Source organism: Melanotaenia boesemani, chromosome 14, assembly GCF_017639745.1.
Source record: "Melanotaenia boesemani isolate fMelBoe1 chromosome 14, fMelBoe1.pri, whole genome shotgun sequence".
Taxonomy (NCBI): Eukaryota; Metazoa; Chordata; class Actinopteri; order Atheriniformes; family Melanotaeniidae; genus Melanotaenia; species Melanotaenia boesemani.
Genome location: NC_055695.1, coordinates 689,188 through 710,082, shown reverse-complemented (window position 1 = coordinate 710,082; position 20,895 = coordinate 689,188). Strand labels below are relative to the sequence as shown.

The following is a 20,895-nucleotide window of genomic DNA, read 5'->3' as shown; positions in this document are numbered from 1 at the left end:
CCCATCCCCCCTCCCTCCCCCACTAGTGATGGAATATATTATGTGCTGTTTGCAATTAAAAAAAGAGGGTTAAAATTGGGGGGGCAGTAACTGCATTGAGGAGGGGGCGGGGCCACCTGAGCAGTCCCACCCACCTGACCTCGCATGTTCCACCCCCCAAAACGTGTTTGTATGTTGCAAATGTTATTTGTGCTCAGTGACTAAGTGGAATTAAAAGCTGGGAGGCATGCTGCCGCTCGGCGAAGCAATGGGGCCACTATGATGACCCCCCTGCCCCGCCCAGCGCAACAAGCACACCCCCCACAGCCCTACCTGTGTATGTAGTGAAGAGTGGGGGAGGGGAGGGGTCAGGAGATGTAGGTCCAGAGGGGAGTAAGCCTCCCCCCTGGAAGACGACCCGCCAGTGGCTTAGGGCGCCCCCGTCCCCCGCCGGCCCCGAAGGGCGTCACAGGCCCGGAGCAGGCACCCCAACCCAGGCACACCACGAACCCCCCCAGGGGCCAGCCACCAGCCCAAGGGGCCACTTTCCTCTTTCTGAGTGGGAGGGGGGCGAGGCAAAGGAAGGGAACCCCAGGCCCACACCCCCAACACCCGGCCAGGGCGCCCCCCAGAGGACACGTCCTAACCCCCTGCAAACGCACACACACACTTTTTTTTTTTTTTTTTTTTTTTCCCCCCCAGCCACTCACACACCCTCTCACACACCTCTATACACCAACACCTCAATACGTGCACATACCTCCACACACACACTTCACGCACATACCTATAAACACACACACCGGTGCCCACATACACACACACTCTCATACATACCTGCATATACACACAAGCACCTCCATACATACTCACGCCTCCACCCACTCCTTCACTCCTCCACACACACCTCGACCTCCACGTGCACACACTCATATATACACACCTTCACACACACCCACACACACATCCCACATAGACCTCCACACACACACCCGCACACCACTCACACACACATACACGCACACACCTAGACCTTCATACACACCCACACACACATACAGCACACACATCCCTCTACACCCACCCACACACCAGCATACCTACAGACACACACACATACACACCCACCTATATACAAACACACCCCCACCCAGGTTCTGGGGCTGCGACCAAGCACCAGGGCACGGACCAACCCCCGGCACGGCACATCCGGACGGGCCCAGCCCCCCCCAGCAGCGGCAGACCCCCCACCCCCAGGAGAGGGGGGAGACCCGACACCCCAGAGCCCGGGGCCCCCACCCGGCCCACCCCGGGCCCGACCGGCCAGGGGCCGACGGACACCGACCCAGGCACCCCGGCAGCCACCCCCCACCGCCACGAGGCAGCCCCACCCCGGGGCCCACCCAATGCCGCCCGCCCAGACCGGAACCCCCAGCCGACCCAGCAGCGGAGCGGCCGAGATCCCCACCCAGGAGACAACCGGAGACCCGAAGCCACCAGGGACCCCCCACCCATATCCACCCCCATCCCAGCGAAGCCGCAATCCTCCACCTACATTAGGTGATGTAGCCAGTCACAGGGGACCAGAGGGAATGAAAGTCATCTGATTGGTTCCTGGAGGAGGCAGACATTGTCTCAATGCTGATGTGATCTAACAGGAGATTTCTAAACTGCTGGATAGACAAATTATTCTTATCTTTCCAGTTCACAAGAATAGTTTTCTTTGCGATGCATAAGACTGCGAGGACCAAGTTTATGGAGTGTATTCCTATGTTAGTGTCACCCAGGTCGCCCAGTAGGCAAAGTGTGGGGTTTGCAGAAAAACTGGTTTTAAACCATTTTGAGAGATCTTTACACACCTTAATCCAGAACCTTTGGACAGGTGTGCAGGACCACAGCGCATGGATGTAGCTATTAGAAGTGTTCTCAGAGCAGTGTGGGCAGATATCTGATGGTGAAAGGCCCATCCTGAACATCCTGTGTCCTGTATAATGAGTTCTATGGAGAATTTTGAATTGTATTAGTTGTATATTTGAATTCGGACCTCTTTCCAACGATGCTGAGCCCCAGCCCTCTGCCGCTCTTCTTCTGCAGGTCCACCTTAAACACGTCTAGATTCTCCTCATCTCGGTACTGAGCCTCGTCCCTCAGCACCGTCAGACGGACTTTTGCTGGCGTTTGACGCAGAGTGGCGATTGCTTCTTCATGGGAGGCCCCACGGAGGTCCATGCCATTCACCTGGACACACACAGAGCAGCATTGAATGCATCAGCAGAGTTTGACCAACAGGGGGAGTCTCAGCCACAACTGATTCTCAGGTGTCAGTGAAGGCAACACGAGGTTTGTCATCACAAAAACATCAGATACGAAACTCCAGGACACAGTTTGGTTCTGTCTCGCCTCGCCGTCAGTATGATGTAAATAACTGACCGGAGCTCATTGTAACAGGAAGTACTGATGAAGTACTTCTGATGACAGAAGTACCATCAGTGGTACGAGCAGTACCTCCAGAATCTGGTCTCCGGCCCACAGCCGGCCATCCCTGGCTGCAGCTCCTTCTTCATAAACCTCGTGGATCACAATGGCGTCCTAGCAGAAACATACGACACAAAATCATGGCTGAATGTGTGTGTGCACATTTGTTTGTTCTACTGTCCACAAGAAGACTGACACACATTTTCTACCACTTCAGTGAGGACATTTGTCCAGCTCTGACTGTTTTTCCAATATAACGGCCTCCAAACATTATTTACAGGCTTCTCTCAAAGTTTCAGACAGGTCCTCAGAAAAGTGGGAGAAGGAGAGAGAAGTCAGCAGCTGCATATATACAAACATCTGTGTGTTAATAACAGAACACAACGGCCTCCATGAAGATGTGCTCGCTCCGCAGGTTCAAATACCCGATCCTCACATCACTGCTTAACACGGGAATGTGTGTGCGTTACCAGCTGTGTGTCTCTGCCTCCCACTATACTGAGTCCCAGTCCAGATCGGCCTTTACAGATCTCCAGAACCGTCTCTTGACCCGGAACCACCACGCAGCATGACGGGTCTGAGGAGGAGGAGGTGGGTTATGATGATGAAGGACAGTCTGTGATTTCACATCAGAGGGTCTCTGTCACCTGACAGGAGAGACATGCCAACTGGAAGATAACATGGCTTCCACTGTTGGATCAAATCACTTAATTTTATAAGTTGTTCAAAGTGAAGGAAGTCTGGAACGTTCCAGAACATTCCGGAGCGCTCTCACCGGTTAAAACAACACCTGGAATGAAACCTCAGAGCAGATTTCAGCTCTGATTCTGAAGTTTTTCTCTTCATCATGATGCATTACGTTGGATTGGGAGATTAGGAGTGTGCGAGTGTGCATGTGCACGTGTTTGTGTGTTACCTCGGTCAGACGTGTGAAGCTCGGTTCTGATCGGAGGAGATCCTGCTGCATGCGTACTGGACCTGCAGGACTGAGCACAGACCGGATCAGACCAGATGAACTAATCAGTTCAATCAGGACATTTTCACCACATCCATGACCAAGATCCTCAAAGATCTCAGGCTTCCACATTTTCCCATCAGAGCTTCATTCCCAGTTCTGGTTCTGGTACTGCTGGAGGTGTTTCCTTCACACCAAATTTTTAGACATGTCTGACAGTAAAGGTGTATTGTATAGTATCATACTGTGTCAAATCACATTGTATCGTATTGTGTTGTATTGTATCGTATCATCATATCAGGTTGCGTTGTATCGTGTGGTATAGCGTGTCATTATTGTTTTGGGTCATATTATATCGTGTTGTATCATGTCATAGCATATAGTGTCATATCGTTTTGTATTGCATTGTATAATACTTATCATATGTTGTGCCATGACGTATCACATCATGTCGTGTTGCATCATGTATTGTGTCATATCGTGTCGTATATCACATCGTATCATATTGTATCGTAAAAAAAAAAAAAAAAAAAAATTAATTCACTGCACTAGCACTACATGACAGCACCTGGTCCAACTGGACTCAAAAGTGGTCTGACACTTAATTATGACGTCCCATCTTGTTTGAATTCATGCTTGTGTTGTTCTTGCTCTCAAATGTAAGTCGCTTTGGATAAAAGCGTCTGCTAAATGACTGTAGAATAGAATAGAATAGAATAGAATAGAATAGAATAGATCACATTGTGTTGTGTTATATCGTAGTATGTTGTATCGTATCATATATCATATTGTGTCTTGATCGGGAGAAGAGTGGTTTGGATTTTGATGTATGAAAGTTCAATTTTTTTATGAAAACAGCAAAAACTGACTTGTGTTTCATTGATATCATTGGGGTTTTTGTCAAAGTGAGAGTAAAAACCCACTTAGGAGCCCTATAACTCAGGAATACTTTCACGTAGAAGCTTCATTCAAAGTTTAAATGGGTCAGGAAAAATAAAACTCCTGCTGCCTCAAAACATTTTTATATCTTTTATAGTTTTGAGACAATCAGGTTAAGTTTTATAAAAATTTTGAAATCTCTCTCAGATCCTCCCCACTCTGAGGTCTAACATCAAACCTTAAATCTGGCCCTCAAAATTATACTGAACATTTCTCAAAGTTCATTTCCAGCCACAATTTCCTGTACAAACACACATTCAATATGAAATTGTTGACATTTTTCCTGTCTTTCATCTAGTGTAACCATCAATGCGCTAGGTCTTCCGATTATCTCTCAAATCCCCTCAGAGTGCAAAGTGACCCCATCCCATGCTCCATTCACTTCCATTCTATTCGTTCTTAGATCTTCTCCAAAAAGAGAGCTCCATGGAAAAACGCCACGCTGGTAAGAGCTGAAAAACCAGAATATGGAAAAGCTGAACGCAGATAGCAGAAAACAAAGCTGCAGGTTCACTGTGAGATCTATAGAGAGAGACTGAGGATTTCTAACCTGGAGCTGAGAAATTCAGACCATCTTTCTTTCTGACATCATTGCTAAGAACAGCGATAAAACTCGAGCCTTGTTCGTTACTGTTAACAGGCTAACTGATCCTCCTGGTCAGTAACCCAGAACTTCTATCCAACCGGGCCTGGAATGAGTTTGCTTCTTTCTTTACTGACTACATCCAGAAAACCAGGCAGTCAGTCAGTGCTTCCATGCCAGGGCGAACCTAGACACTAGTCACTCATGAGCAGCTACAGGCCGATATTAAACCTCCCCTTTCTTAGTCAGGTTCTAGAAAAAGCTGTTTTCCAGCAGCGACAACTCCCTGACACTAAATACCTGTTCTGATGTCGACCAGTCAGGTTTCCAGCCACACCACAGCACTGAGATGCTAGAAATAGGGAGCGAAAGACAGAAAAAGGGAGAACAAAACAAAAGGTAGAAAAACCCACAACAACTGTAATCAGAGCTAAACAGATAAACTAAACAGCTGCTGCACCCAGAAATAACCAGGGTGCTCATTTATAAAGCTTGCTTACGCACAAAAAGCGGCGTAAGTGACTTTCTACGGAAAGTTTCTGATTTATAAAAACTAACGTGGCGGGAAAATGTGCGTACCGGTACGTAAACTCTGAAACTTGCTTACGAACATTTTGGAGACGGGAAACTGGCGGTGCTGCTGGTGAGGTGATGAACTTCACCTTCATTCATGCATGCCATCATGCCATCATATCCGACACTAGTGCCATAGAATCATAAACACAGAAGCCTGAAATATAGATGCGTTCCTGAAATCATACCTGTAGCCGACTTATAGGCACCCCATAGGAATTTAATGTTGTCAGTGCAGTATGGTCTTACTTGTTTTGATCGTAAAGCAAATGCACTCATTTGTTCACAGAAGACTAATTGTGACAAGGTGTGTAGTAATGAGTGTAATTACTGAGTAAACATAAATAGGTGAATTACGACCGTGCGTAATGCAGAACTTCACAATGGATGCGCTGGCACTCCTTGAAGATTACGCAAACGGCAGGATCAGGATGGAGAGAGTTTTTAGAGACCATCAAGATTTCCTGGCCAACGATGATGACTGGCTGATATGCCGATTTAGATTTCCTAGAGCAGTGCTCTTAAATCTATGTGCTGAGTTGGGCCCAGTGTTGGAGCGATCAACCCGCCGGAACCATGCCATACCCGCGCATATGCAGGTGCTGACAACTCTCGGGATTCTGGCAACCGGCTCTTTCCAGCGGGAATTAGCCGACAGGTAATTTTAATTTAATCTAAGCTGACATGTTCCAGCCCAACACTCAGTGGGTTTCAATAAGTTGTTACATTCCATTTTAGGTCTGCAATATCTCAGCCATCGCTGAGTAATGTAATGCCTGCCGTTTTGGATGGCATTATAAAAATGAGCAGTCGATACATAAAGTTTCCATACACTGTAGGGGAACAGGCCAACATTAAAAGGCAATTTGCAGCATCAACCGGTTTCCCAAATGTAATCGGCGCGATTGACTGCACTCACGTTGCTATAAGGGCTCCAAGTCAGAATGAGTTTGTCTACGTTAACCGAAAAAATGTGCATTCAGTTAACGTGCAAGTCATTTCCGACTCAAACTTGCTTCTGACAAATTTAGTGGCACGGTGGCCTGGGTCAACCCATGATTCATTCATCCTGGCACACAGCAGTGTAGGGAATAGACTGCAGGCAGGTGCTTCGCGGGATGGGTGGCTTCTCGGTAAGTATCAACATACACTGTGGAAATCTCAACAAAGTCTCTGTTCTGAATTAATCTCCATAACCTGCAGGTGACAGTGGCTATCCCCTGAGACGCTGGCTCCTCACGCCTTTTGCGAACCCGCAAAGCGCAGAGGAGGCGCGCTTCAATTCCGTCCACGTTCGTGCGCGCTCTGTTGTGGAGCGAGCCATCGGCCTCCTTAAAAACCGGTGGCGGTGTCTTGATGCGTCGGGGGGGAGATTATTGTACCATCCCCAAAAGGTGCGCAGGATCGTGAGGGCGTGTGGCGTGCTGCACAACCTGGCACTGAGGCACGGCATCCAACTACCTCCTGGCCTCCCCCCTCCTCGGAATGCCGACCCTCACCCACAGCCCCCTCCCAGACACAGGGAGTTCCAACACGGGGCACGGCTCCGTGAGGAGGTCATGCAGCGATTAAGCAGACAATAAGGTTCACTTTTTCACAAGCTCTTTTAATGTGTTTGAAATGTCGAACATAATGTCACACAAATTATGCAGTGTTGTTCTGATTTCCTTCAGTTCATTGATGGTTTCTTTTTGATCTCGCCATGGTCCGCTCTGTCCCGCTCACAGAGTTAACTGAGGTAACTATGTGTTGCCACCCACGACACTTACTCTTATTTGTCACGCCACTACTGTGGCTACCAAACAAAATAATTTTTCGACTCTCCACCTCACTCACTAATACATCGATTTCTGGCTCTGTGAAGTTGCGTTTTTTGGTTCGCTTCCCTGCGGTTGCCATTGTTCGTGGATCACAACATGGATCAGCTGGCTCATTTTAATACACGCTGAGCTACTTTGCATTGACCATTTATGGTGGAAAGTGGGCGTGTAGTGGGCGGAACATGAGCCAAATTCACCTGCGCAAACTTCAAGGACGAGTGTGATTTATAAAGGGGAAATTGCTTGCACCTGTGCGTACGCACGGTTTTATAAATCAGAATATTTTATGGCGTACGCCAACTTCCGGTTTTGGGCGTAAGTACACTTTTAGTAAGAATCCTACGCAGAGTTTTATAAATGAGCACCCAGGAAACTTCCTGAAGGCTTTTCATGGGTCCTGGCCCCTTCGCTCTGGCTGCCCTGGATGGCTGGTACCTGGTGGGATCGGCGGCTGCTGATCTTGGTCCACCATGGCCTGCTCCCCGTGACCGTGGGGGCTCTAACTGGGGCCTTCCTCTACCGCCCTCTGGGTGGGTCCAGCATGGTCTTCATGGTGGGGGGGCTTGGGTTGGTGCTGCAGGATTGCTGCTGATGGCCCGGGTCTCTGGGCCGCCCTAGTCTGCCTCTAGTCTCCATAGAGGAGTGGTCACAACATCTCTGATCCTCCTCCTTCCTCATCCTCTGCATGCTGACTCAGCACTGAGGTGTCCAGTGTGTTTATACACTCAGAGATGCTTTGATTCAGGTGTGTGTGTTTCTGGTTCTTTGGTTGTTGTTGTGATACATGTTGTTGTTGTTGTCTTGGTTATTTTTTAGGAGCTCCTGATGATTGTCTGCTTAGTTTACCTGTAAAAGCTGTAGGAAATTCTCTGTTGTGTTTCTGTAAAGGTGTAGCAGCTGCTTTATCATTTTTGCTTTTCCGTTCATGAGTTTTCTTTGTGGTGCACAAGGCAGAGAGAACCATGTGTGCTGAGTTCAGACACAGTGTGGGGGGGGTGCAGTAACGTTACACTTGTTGAAAGGTCTTCACATACCTGAACCCAAAACTTCTGTTTTGACCAGAAATTTCTTTATTTTTGATAACATTTTTGGACCATTAAGGTTTTGATTAAGATTTCGGGGCAGCGGATCAGTGGGTAGAGTGGTCGTCTTGTAGCCCATGGGTTGCCGGTTCGATCCTGGCCCAGAGAGCTCATGTTGAGGTGTCCCTGAGCTTCCGCCATCAATGTGTGAATGTGATGTATAATGTATAGCGCTTTGGGTAAAAACTCTATATAAATACTGACCATTTACCATTTACAAATTCTGCCACCCTAGTCAGAGGTTTTAAGTCTATTTGGCTGAAGGTGTATTTCTTACTTATTATAGACTTAATTTCTTGATATTCTAAGAATTTGGCACTACTGCTTCCATTTTGTGAAGCAAGTGTCTCAAATGATATAAAGTTTCTTCACTTGTGGATGAAAAAAACAAAATGCATGGAGTGCTGCTTGGGTATAAAAAAGGAGCGCTCCTCTGGTGCGCTTCAGTTCAGGGTTTCAGGTTAAACTCATAGAAAGATAACTGAGGCACTCAGGGAGGTGATGAATAAAAAGCCTTTATTCTATCGTGGCTAGTCTAATAAACGCGTTTTTAGAGTGCCTCCGTTACCTTTCTATGAGATATAAAGTTTGTTTTGTATTTGTTCTAAATTCTTTATTCCCTTATATTTCCACTGAGTAAAGTCAGTCATTTTTTATTTTGCAGGATGTCAGCATCCATTAAATAAACAAGAATCAAACCATTAAACGTAGAAAATCTTTTTCCCTGCAAATAGATATATGAGCAGTTTCACTCCCAAATTCAGGTCAGACAGCGAGATAAAAATGGAATCAGCTGGCTGGTTTTATCACAACAACCTAATAATCAGCTTGGTCACATTTCAGCTGGTACACATGAACATGGCTGGCCGCAGACAGAGACGACAGAAAGGAATAAAAGAGAAAAAGGAGGGCGGAGCAAATCACGACCTTTTGTGATTCCCAAGTAAGATACGTTATTAGGATGGAGGGCGACCACATGAATGAGCTTGAGATGTTTTTCACAACTCATGTGCTCATTGTTTTATTTCCATGTTGTGATAGTGGCAGTGGGCAGAGAACTAAGTGGATCTAATGTTTACAAAATGAAGATTTAGCACAAAGATATTCATCAGTGCAGATTTCAACCCTGTGTGGAGCACCGTCTGCTTGTTGGGTCCGAAAAACCTGCCCGAGTACCTGATTTAAAAAGCAACAGGTCAGTAAATGAGATGACTGAGTGTGGTAGAGGGAAGGAGGCAGAGCTGCAGGAGAAACAGAAAATCTTGGGACTTGCAGTGTAAGGCCTGGTACACATCATTTTTGGGCTGGTTTGTCCAGATTTTGCCTCTTCCCGACCTTGGACGGCAAACACCCGATCATCGTGAGATTTCCCTGTCCAATCATCATTTGGTTTGAGATTACGAGCCGAATTGTCCCGATGATCCGCTCCGAACCGGGTCGTAGCCGACAACTGGGAACATTGAACATGTTCAATATTTCAGAGCCGATTTCTGAGGAACGCCAACGTTCAGAATCAGAGAGCGAGCTGGCTGGGGAACAAGGAAGTAAATAAAGTCCGTGTTCACGCCGTCTCCAGTCTGGTATTTTTCTAGGCTCTGGCTTTTTCTGTTAACAACAGTCCCAAGACCTCCATCATTCCCTCGTCTTATATATTCCCTTCCATGCTGGCTGTTCTGTTTTTCAGTTGTTGCTATGTTTCTCCTTCTTTTGCCGGTTGTTGCTATGGTTCTTCTTCTTTTGCCGGTTGTTGCTATGGTTCTTCTTCTGTTGCAGTTGTTGCTATGGTTCTTCTTCTGTTGCCGGTTGTTGCTATGGTTCTTCGTCTTTTGCCGGTTGTTGCTATGGTTCTTCTTCTTTTGCCGGTTGTTGCTATGGTTCTTCTTCTTTTGCCGGTTGTTGCTATGGTTCTTCCTTCTTTTGCCGGTTGTTGCTATGGTTCTTCTTCTTTTGCCGGTTGTTGCTATGGTTCTTCGTCTTTTGCCGGTTGTTGCTATGGTTCTTCTTCTTTTGCCGGTTGTTGCTATGGTTCTTCTTCTTTTGCCAGTTGTTGCTATGGTTCTTCGTCTTTTGCCGGTTGTTGGTATGGTTCTTCTTCTTTTGTCGGTTGTTGCTATGGTTCTTCCTTCTTTTGCCGGTTGTTGCTATGGTTCTTCTTCTTTTGCCGGTTGTTGCTATGGTTCTTCTTCTGTTGCCGGTTGTTGCTATGGTTCTTCGTCTTTTGCCGGTTGTTGCTATGGTTCTTCTTCTTTTGCCGGTTGTTGCTATGGTTCTTCTTCTTTTGCCGGTTGTTGCTATGGTTCTTCTTCTTTTGCCGGTTGTTGCTATGGTTCTTCTTCTGTTGCCGGTTGTTGCTATGGTTCTTCTTCTTTTGCCGGTTGTTGCTATGGTTCTTCTTCTTTTGCCGGTTGTTGCTATGGTTCTTCCTTCTTTTGCCGGTTGTTGCTATGGTTCTTCTTCTTTTGCCGGTTGTTGCTATGGTTCTTCTTCTGTTGCCGGTTGTTGCTATGGTTCTTCGTCTTTTGCCGGTTGTTGCTGTGGTTCTTCTTCTGTTGCCGGTTGTTGCTATGGTTCTTCGTCTTTTGCCGGTTGTTGCTGTGGTTCTTCTTTTGCCGGTTGTTGCTATGGTTCTTCTTCTTTTGCCGGTTGTTGCTATGGTTCTTCCTTCTTTTGCCGGTTGTTGCTATGGTTCTTCCTTCTTTTGCCGGTTGTTGCTATGGTTCTTCTTCTTTTGCCGGTTGTTGCTATGGTTCTTCTTCTGTTGCCGGTTGTTGCTATGGTTCTTCTTCTTTTGCCGGTTGTTGCTATGGTTCTTCCTTCTTTTGCCGGTTGTTGCTATGGTTCTTCTTCTTTTGCCGGTTGTTGCTATGGTTCTTCTTCTGTTGCCGGTTGTTGCTATGGTTCTTCGTCTTTTGCCGGTTGTTGCTGTGGTTGTTCTTCTGTTGCCGGTTGTTGCTATGGTTCTTCGTCTTTTGCCGGTTGTTGCTGTGGTTCTTCTTCTTTTGCCGGTTGTTGCTATGGTTCTTCGTCTTTTGCCGGTTGTTGCTATGGTTCTTCTTCTTTTGCCGGTTGTTGCTATGGTTCTTCTTCTTTTGCCGGTTGTTGCTATGGTTCTTCTTCTGTTGCCGGTTGTTGCTATGGTTCTTCTTCTTTTGCCGGTTGTTGCTATGGTTCTTCTTCTTTTGCCGGTTGTTGCTATGGTTCTTCCTTCTTTTGCCGGTTGTTGCTATGGTTCTTCTTCTTTTGCCGGTTGTTGCTATGGTTCTTCTTCTGTTGCCGGTTGTTGCTATGGTTCTTCTTCTTTGCCGGTTGTTGCTATGGTTCTTCTTCTTTTGCCGGTTGTTGCTATGGTTCTTCCTTCTTTTGCCGGTTGTTGCTATGGTTCTTCTTCTTTTGCCGGTTGTTGCTATGGTTCTTCCTTCTTTTGCCGGTTGTTGCTATGGTTCTTCCTTCTTTTGCCGGTTGTTGCTATGGTTCTTCTTCTTTTGCCGGTTGTTGCTATGGTTCTTCTTCTGTTGCCGGTTGTTGCTATGGTTCTTCTTCTGTTGCCGGTTGTTGCTATGGTTCTTCTTCTTTTGCCGGTTGTTGCTATGGTTCTTCCTTCTTTTGCCGGTTGTTGCTATGGTTCTTCTTCTTTTGCCGGTTGTTGCTATGGTTCTTCTTCTGTTGCCGGTTGTTGCTATGGTTCTTCTTCTTTTGCCGGTTGTTGCTGTGGTTCTTCTTCTGTTGCCCGTTGTTGCTATGGTTCTTCGTCTTTTGCCGGTTGTTGCTATGGTTCTTCTTCTGTTGCCGGTTGTTGCTATGGTTCTTCTTCTTTTGCCGGTTGTGGCTATGGTTCTTCTTCTATGTTTCGCGTTTGTCCGACTCGGAGGACTAGATTGTAGACGAGTTGCTGGACATTATCGTCATGTGTGTGTTGTTCTGTGAATACATTTTCAGAGCCACCACACACAATACGATCAAAACAGATTTTTTATCTTCACGCATGAGGTCTCGACCGGATAAAAAATCTCATAAGGTTGAAAAAATCGTTATGTGTGTACCAGGCCTTAGATGTATGAATGTAAAACAGGGATCACCAATCCCGGTCCCTGCAGCAACACACCTGATTCAAATAAATGGGTCATTAACAGACAACAAACTGTTAGAGATCCATTTAATTTGAATCAGGTGTTGCAGTATAGAAACATTTACCACCTGCAGGACACTGGCCCTCGAGGACCAGAGTTGGTGATCTCTGGTGTATGTGCTATGCATGAAAGAATTAAAAAATTAATCATAATCTGCCCCAGATCAGAACAACGCTGGGTCGTTCTGGACCTTTCTGGATGTTTCAGAATCAAACAGTTTTCTGCTGACTGACTGTGTCCTTACCTGAACCTCCAGCGGGTCCCGGGGAGCCTGCAACTCATTGTCTGGAGACTCGGCAGCTTCCAGCCTCTGCAGGAGGAGACAGATGGAGTGGGTCAAGGAGAAGGCACCGTGTTCTGATTCAGTCAGCAGAACCGGGTTTCTGGGTCAAAAAATGCCCACTTTTAAACATGACATCATAGGAACCAGCTGACTGACACCTGATGCTCTGCTGATGGGATCTGGTTCTTGGTTTGGTTCTGATGGAGCACACGCTTCATAAGGGATCATATGACAAATATGATGTCATACTGCAGAGCGTGGCAGTGGCTGAACTTCAGAAGAGCTGGACCAGAACCAAAACCTTAGTTCAGGTTTTATGGAGGTTAACAGATTCCCAACATTGGAATTCTTCCTCCGATTAAACATAAAATCTAAAATGTGATTCTTTAACTGGTTTGTTGTTCAAAATTTGCTCATTTTTAAAAGCCGGCTGGGTTTACAACCACACCATTCTGGTTCTGTTTGCAGTTTAGATGGGAAAAGGAATCAGAGTCATTCACAATTCCAGGAATTCCCAAGAGCTGAATGAATTATAATGACCAGCTTAAAGTGTTAGCATTAGCAAGGATGTGCTCAACTGGGCCTTCCTCAAGCTTCAGGTGTTAGCGTTAGCTTTAGATGTGCGTCACTGGGGGCAAAAGGTGCAAATGTGGCATGTGCTCTTTGTCACGGCAAAGTTCGGATGTATCAGAGTGAAATGGCGGTGGAAACGTGCGACGCCTCACACCAACTTCATGGCTGGTGTACGCACGTTTCTACAGCTGTTGATGTTTTGTCAACACCTAGAGGTGATGCTGGAAACTGTTGGAATAAATAAATGTGAAAACAGTTATCAGGCTGAATGACTTGCACATTGGAGGCACATGAACAATTAACACGCCTACGAGTCTGCAGTTACATGAATGGCTATAAAAGCTGCACAGAAACGCAATTAAAACCACCGGCTCTCCCGTCTTCACAGCATCATTGCTGATTATTTCTGCCAGTTAAACTCAGATTCAGATTTTTCTAACAGGCCTGATTGTCTCTATGTGCAAAGACCTCTGGGTAATAATACTGTGCATAAGGGAGGCCGTTCGGGCCACATTTGATTTCAACCATGTAAAAGAGGCAAGGACACAGAATTCACTAATTCACCACTGCATTTATTGCTGCCTCGATATTTGTGAGGATGCCTATCAGCTGATCTAGGCCATCTATTGCTCTATCCGTGTCTTCTTGTGACTCCAGCTCAGCAGGGTGAGGACGCGGCTGGCAGGGTGAGGACGCGGCCGGCAGGGTGAGGGTACGCCAACACGTGCGTTCTATTCCACGTTGATTGGGATGTACGAAGGAAACGTGCTTGGTTTCATGCTTTAGCATGTGTGTGCTCACCTCAACCTTTCTGAAGCTCTCCGCCTCCGTCAGAGTCCTGGTGGTGTTTTTCCTGTTCCTGTCGTTCCGTTCAGCTTCGTCACTCCGTGTTTCATCCTGATCACCAGAACTCAGATCAGCTCTCACCAACACATCAACTCATACATGTAACACAAGGGACACATGGACATATGGTGCACGTGTGGCCGTACAGTGGTCATGTGGACGAATATTGGAAAGTGGACATACAGTGGACATGTGGTGGATGAGTGGACATTCGGTGGACATGTGGACGTATGATGGATGTGTGGACGTACAGTGGACGTATGGTGGACATGTGAATGTGTGGATGTATGGTGGACGTATGGTGAACATGTGGACAAAAGTTGGAAAGTGGAGGTACAGTGGACGTGTGGACGTATGGTGGACATGTGGTGGATGAGTGGACGAATGTTGGAAAGTGGAGGTACGGTGGGCTTGTGGACATGCAGTGGACATGTCGACGAATGGTGGACGTACGGTGGACGTATGGTAGATGTGTGGACGTACGGTGGTGATGTGGTGGATGAGTGGACGTATGGTGGATGAGTGGAGATACGGTGGACGAATGGTGGACGTGTGGATGTACAGTGGACGTGTGGACGTACGGTGGACGTGTGGATGTACGGTGGACGTGTGGATGTACGGTGGACGTGTGGACGTACAGTGGACATGTGGTGGAGGAGTGGATGTATGGTGGATGAGTGGACGTATCGTGGATGAGTGGAGATGCGGTGGACAAATGGTGGACATGTGGAAGTACGGTGGACTTGTGGCTGTACGGTGGACGTACAGTGGATGTATGGTGGATGAGTGGACATACGGTGGACGTACGTGGACATACGGTGGACGTACGTGGACATGTAGACAAATAGTGGACGTGTGGACATACAGTGGAGGTGTGGACATACGAGTACGTATGGTGGATGAGTGGACATACGATGGACGAATGGTGGACGTATGGTGGATGTGTGGAGGGATGGTGGACGTCATTTGACGTGTGGACATACGGTGGATGTGTGGACGTACGGTGGATGTGTGGACGTACGGTGGACGTGTGGACGTACAGTGGACATGTGGTGGAGGAGTGGACATATGGTGACGTGTGGACATACAGCGGACGTGTGGACGTATAGTGGACGTACGGTGGACATTTGGTGGATGAGTGGACGTACGGTGGACCTGTGGACATATGGTGGACATGTAGACGAATGGTTGATGAGTGGACGTACAGTAGACCTGTGGACATATGGTGGACGTGTGGACATGTGGTGGATGAGTGGACTACGGTGGGCGTGTGGACATATGGTGGACCTGTGGACGTACGGTGGATGTGTGGACGTACTCTGTGATCTACTGACCAGTGTATCTGATGAGGGGCGGAGCCTCAGACTGTCCAGTGGGCGGAGCCTTTCAGAGGGGGTGCAGACACCAATCACAGCTGGCGAGACAGACTGAGACATTGTGCAGGAACAATGGTGAGATTTATGTAACAGAAATTAACTTTGTCCTCTCTGACCGACTTCTCTGTGTTCTGGAACCAGAACCAGAACCAGGGTTTCTGTCCGTGTCTTTCACAGATTTTTCCAGACTTTCTGAATTTTCGGTCTTTGAGAAATATTTGTTGAACTTATTGGTTCTCTGAAGGACCAGAAGAGGAACCACAACCCATCCTTGCTGTAAAGACGGAATCCTGGTTTTTAGCCACTCTTACGGGTTCCCAGGTGACCCCCTGGGAGGGGAATCCTCCAGAACCGCCTTCCTGGAAATTCTACAAACTTACAAACTTTACGGAGCGTTTCTGCAGAGCGGAGAAGTCGGTCAGAGAAGCTGAACGTCACGTATTTCCGTTTCTGCTGAATAAAGTTTGAATTCAAACAGCACAGATTGTGTGGAGTGGACCTTCTGTGGACAGCATGTTGGTACTTTTATGTCCTGCAGAAATGTGTGTGTGCTTACCTCTGGGCTGGCGGGGTTCAGGGTGGGGGGCGGAGGGGGGACAGGTGAGACGGCCATCTGGTTTACGGCGTCTTCACTTCTACAGAAACACAAAGACGGCGTCGGTCCAGGTTCTAGCTTCAATGCAAACAAAAAGTCTGGTCTCAGGAGTCCAGTCTGGGAAAGGACCCAAATCAGGACTGTAAGTCGGGCAGACGTCAGAACCAAACTCTGTGGGTTGTCCTTCAGATAAAAACATCTGAGATGATTTCCCAGCATGCCTTGCAGTCCTACCTGAGCAGGATGAGCTTCACCTTGGAGGAGGCGGTCTTGATGATGGCCGAGGCGTTCTGGTGGCTCCGCCCATAAAGGATCTGGTCGTTGATCTGACGGACAGATAGACGGGTTTTATTTACTCAAGCCAAACTGAGAATGAAGCAGCTGTGAGACAAACTTCCTGGACTGTCTTCCGATGAGGATTATTATTCCCAGACTGCAGATGAACAGCCAGCCTTCCCGCCTTCCTCCTGAGCAGTCATGTGACCACGGCGTGAAGCTTCCTCACCTCCAGCAGCTCATCTCCGACCCGGATGCGTCCATCGCGGGCAGCCGGCCCCCCGGGATGGAGCCCCACCACGAAGATGCTGAGGCGGGAACGGTCCCGGTTCCCCGCCAGGCTGAGACCCAAACCCTGCCGCTCCTTCTCCAGCTCCACGCACAGCAGCGCCCCCTGCAGGTCGCCATAACGCTCACACCAACGCCCTGAGGGAGACCGAGGAGGATGGAGACAACTCACGATTACTCTGAAGATAAACCCAAATAAAGCTGAAGTTTTGTTATTTGCCATGAAATCAGGTTTTCTTCTAATAATCCGACATGGCCGATAGACGAACGATCGACTCCCAAAACATCTGGTTTAAATAAATTAATCCGAATCTCTTCATATTTTATCCCAGCAGCAGATCAGACGTTTCACCATGAGATGAAAACATGAGCTGACACGTCTGGAAAAGTACCTGGTACAAACCATAATCACCTGGAGGACAACTAACTGGTTTAACTAGTTTAACAGGCAGCAGGTCAGGAACATGACTGGGTATAAAAGGAGCATTTCAGAGAGGCAGAGTCTCTCAGATGGACAGAGGTTCACCAATCTGAGACAAACTGGATCTAAAACTGTGGAACAATGTTCCACCATCTGTTCCGGGTCGGTCCGGTTATATTCAACACACATTCAGACCTGCAGGGACCAGATTCAGGAAGATTTCAGCTGCATCTGCTGGTTATCGGATCATCTAAACCTGGCCCTGGTTCTGGTTCTGTTCTGCACCAGCAAGTCAACCCAACCCGGATCAGAACCTGCCATCACTGGACCGTTTCCCTGGATTTTTCCTGACTGGTGAACACAGATTCCTCTCCGACTGTTTTCCAGGTCTTTCCAGTTGGTTCTGATCAGGATCAGTCCGGCTCACATTCCAGCTTCCCAGGGGCGGGGCCAGGCAGAACATCGGCTCTGATTGGTTGATCCAGAGACAGGTGTCAAACATTTCTGAGGTAAAGATGACGTGGCCAGAACCAGAACTGGACGAACTCAGTAAGCAGGGTTCTAACGTAAATGTGTGAATGGTCCAGTTTCCATGTCAGAGTGAAACACCAGCATGTCTGCTGAACGGACCAGAACCAGCTAAACGGACCAGAACCGGCTGAACAGACCAGAACTGTCTAAACAGACCAGAACCGTCTAAATGGACCAGAACTGGCTAAACGGACCAGAACCGGGTGGAAGACGAGGATGCTTCTAAAATAAAATTCCCGCGTTTCTTCCAGTTGCTGTGATTGGACAGGTTTCCAAAGTCGTGTAGAATTCCTGAGGATCGGCTGGACTGGAGTTAAAACTTGTGACTTCTTGGAGGAACCGGTACCAGCTGGACTCTTCCAGTTATGGGTCCAACCTGACGACAGCTAGCCGGGTTCTGGGAAAAGTTTCATGTCAGGGTCCTCTGATGTTCTATGAAGAACATGTCTGACTTCAGCCTTCTGAGGCTGGACCTGCTGCACCAGATGATGATGATGAAGATGATGATGATGCAGTGTCTACAGTCCTACAGGAAGACATTGAGGACAGATTGAAGCTGAGAGCTGCAGCCGATCATGGAGATCACTGCAATGCAACAAAGGCTGACACACACACACACACACACACACACAATCTGGTTTTAATGTTTGCAGGGACTCTGCTCACACAAAACATTCCCAGCTCAGGATTAATCAGTCCTCCAGCAAGTTGCACGTATTGATCCCAACCATTAACACAAATTCAGCCACTCCTCATGATCACACCCTGTTCCTGATTATGAACATGTGAGAGAAATGTAAATGGGACATTTGACGCGTTCAGAGTCCGGATTAAAACAGAGGTGATCTGTTTAGTAGCTACTACGTTATGGTTGAAGACAAGTGAATGCCGTCAACAGACTAAACTAACATTTTTCTAAAACACCTCCAGAGAAGGTCTGAGATGAGAAAGCAGACGAGACGATGGAGGTTAGAACAACCAGAGAAGAAGAGGTTTTTTCTTCCACTTTCAGTTTAATTTTGCTGAAAAATGAAGCTGAAAAAAAATGCTGAAAAACAGGATTATTTCTATCAAGAATGCTGGAATATCACCATCTAAATTTTAATTCAAACTAAGGCTGTCAAAAATAACGCACTAATGGCGAAATTAACTTTCAACACATTCAACGCATGTGGCGAGACGGATTTGTAGGCATCACACGTGGGGCATGAGCATGCTTTAACACCCACACTTTTCCTGCTCCCTGCAATTTTCCTGCCTTTAAAAAAGCAAAAATGTTTGATTTAAAACGTTACTGTTCTGGTCGTCTGCAGCTGCACGTCGCATCGTGGCAACTCCCCCCTCCCTCTCCTGTTGTGAATCATGACAGCGATCAGCTGATCGGCTTTCTGCTGCTAGCGCTCTCTCCTGTTTCATTTGTCTACTGTTCAGCTGAGAAGGAGGAAACCAGCGGTTCACGGTTCACACTGGCACGTATTTACCAAAAGTCTTGTTTTGGACACGCTAGCTAAAGTAAGCTACATCTCTCAGTCTCATGTCACCGTCACGGGAAGCTGAAGAATAAAACATGTTGATAACGGCAGCCTTTTCAGTTAGATGTTGTTTGCCTTTTTTCCTATAACTTGTCAGTATTAACGAGGTTTGCTAGAGACACAGCTGTAAAATCTACCATCAGACAGCCGTGCACACATCTATGAAGTTAGACCAGGTTCAGCTATCTGGTGAGAGTTAAACAGCAAAAGGAAGCACGGAGACGTCTTCTCTAGATCATTGCTGCTGTGCAGATGTTGGACACTCAGGTCTGATCATTCAGACGCCTGGATGTGGGGAGAGATAAAAATCAGCGGAGATCCCCAGAAAAAGGAGGAGAAAAGGAATATATATATTTTTAAGGTCTTGATTTTATGTAATATTGGACTGATTATTACAACTAAAGTGATCATTTAATGTAAAAATGCAAAGAAAAAAGATTTCAGGCATAGTCGTGAATGGTGCTTAATACTGATTAGTTCATTTGTGGGCTTTGATTAATCTGATAAAAATTTTGATAATTTGATGACCCTAATTCAAACACATTATTATAATCTGAAAAATAATGTTTTAATAAATTTCTGGTGACTTTGCAAGAAAAACAAACTAAAAACCACCATAATGTTTGTTGCATCTTTTTATAGAAAAGCTGCAGTAAGATCAGAATTTTAGGTTAAAACCACTGATTAACCACACCGCTGACCTTAACCTTCGTTCTGACATAGACCCTAAAACCAGGTCTGGCAGGTAGCCACTTACTGTCCCCACTTCACAGGACGTCCCCATAAGGTGGCGTTCAGCCACCGTGCCCTGTAACTACAAAAACAAACACATGTTCACACAGATGTTTCATCACACCAACCCACATCAGTCCTCTGTTTTCTTGAAACTGTTTACATCCCAGTCAGCTGATTGTCCTGAGAAAGAGGTCAAGTAACATGCACACACACATATACAAACATGCATGTGTAATTCATCTGCTACCAACACTGCTGAACTGTGCCAATTAGCAGCAACATAATGAGGCAGCAGAGACTCTGGATGTGTTCAGGACATGTGGAATGTTTCTGCGTCGACGCTGTGAAACATGGAATCAGACCCTTGACACCCCCCACAACTGATCCAGCCACCAGGCTGCGGCTTTACAACATTCCCAGAGACAAACTGCAGCACATAAAGTCCGGTGAGGCCCGGCGGATCGATTCCAACAACGGTAAAGACACAGCATGGACCCAACAGAACCACAAAGCTGGAAAAAACTAAATGGTATGCAGCCTCTATGGTCATGTGATGCTGGAAAGAAACCGTACTGGTGTCCAAAGAATGCTCCATCAACAGCCGCCTGATGATTGATGGAACGCTGTCATCAGCTGTTGAAGGAACGTTTTTATCCAAGAACCAACTCAGACAAAAAGTTCCTTCAACAACGGCTGAACTGCATCCACAGAGAGGACGACTTTCAGAAGGAACAGAAGCAGGAAACGGGTCGAGATGAATGAGTGATGGAGGGAAACAGAGGGATGTGGCTTCATCGGACAGCCTGCCGTCTCATGCTGCACTTGTCCTCCGACTGTACCCCGACACCTGAACACATCACAGCTGCTGCTGCTCGTCTTCCTGATGGTGCGTTTACTGTCATGCAG

At 47.0% G+C, this 20,895-nt stretch overlaps 1 protein-coding gene across 1 annotated transcript in view; it reads right to left on the bottom strand.

Moving 5' to 3' along the window:
- patj (PATJ crumbs cell polarity complex component) overlaps positions 1-20,895 on the bottom strand; it is a 115,216-nt gene that overhangs the window by 23,866 nt on the left and 70,455 nt on the right. Inside the window, exons 30-39 of the mRNA XM_042006703.1 lie at positions 16,712-16,908; positions 16,441-16,532; positions 16,168-16,246; positions 15,570-15,662; positions 14,191-14,286; positions 12,778-12,843; positions 3,371-3,440; positions 2,925-3,031; positions 2,485-2,568; positions 2,024-2,217 (exon numbers count right to left, since the gene is read on the bottom strand). Of these exons, the coding sequence (XP_041862637.1) occupies positions 2,024-2,217; positions 2,485-2,568; positions 2,925-3,031; positions 3,371-3,440; positions 12,778-12,843; positions 14,191-14,286; positions 15,570-15,662; positions 16,168-16,246; positions 16,441-16,532; positions 16,712-16,908 (1,078 nt within the window). The remainder of the gene's footprint in view (positions 1-2,023; positions 2,218-2,484; positions 2,569-2,924; positions 3,032-3,370; positions 3,441-12,777; positions 12,844-14,190; positions 14,287-15,569; positions 15,663-16,167; positions 16,247-16,440; positions 16,533-16,711; positions 16,909-20,895) is intronic.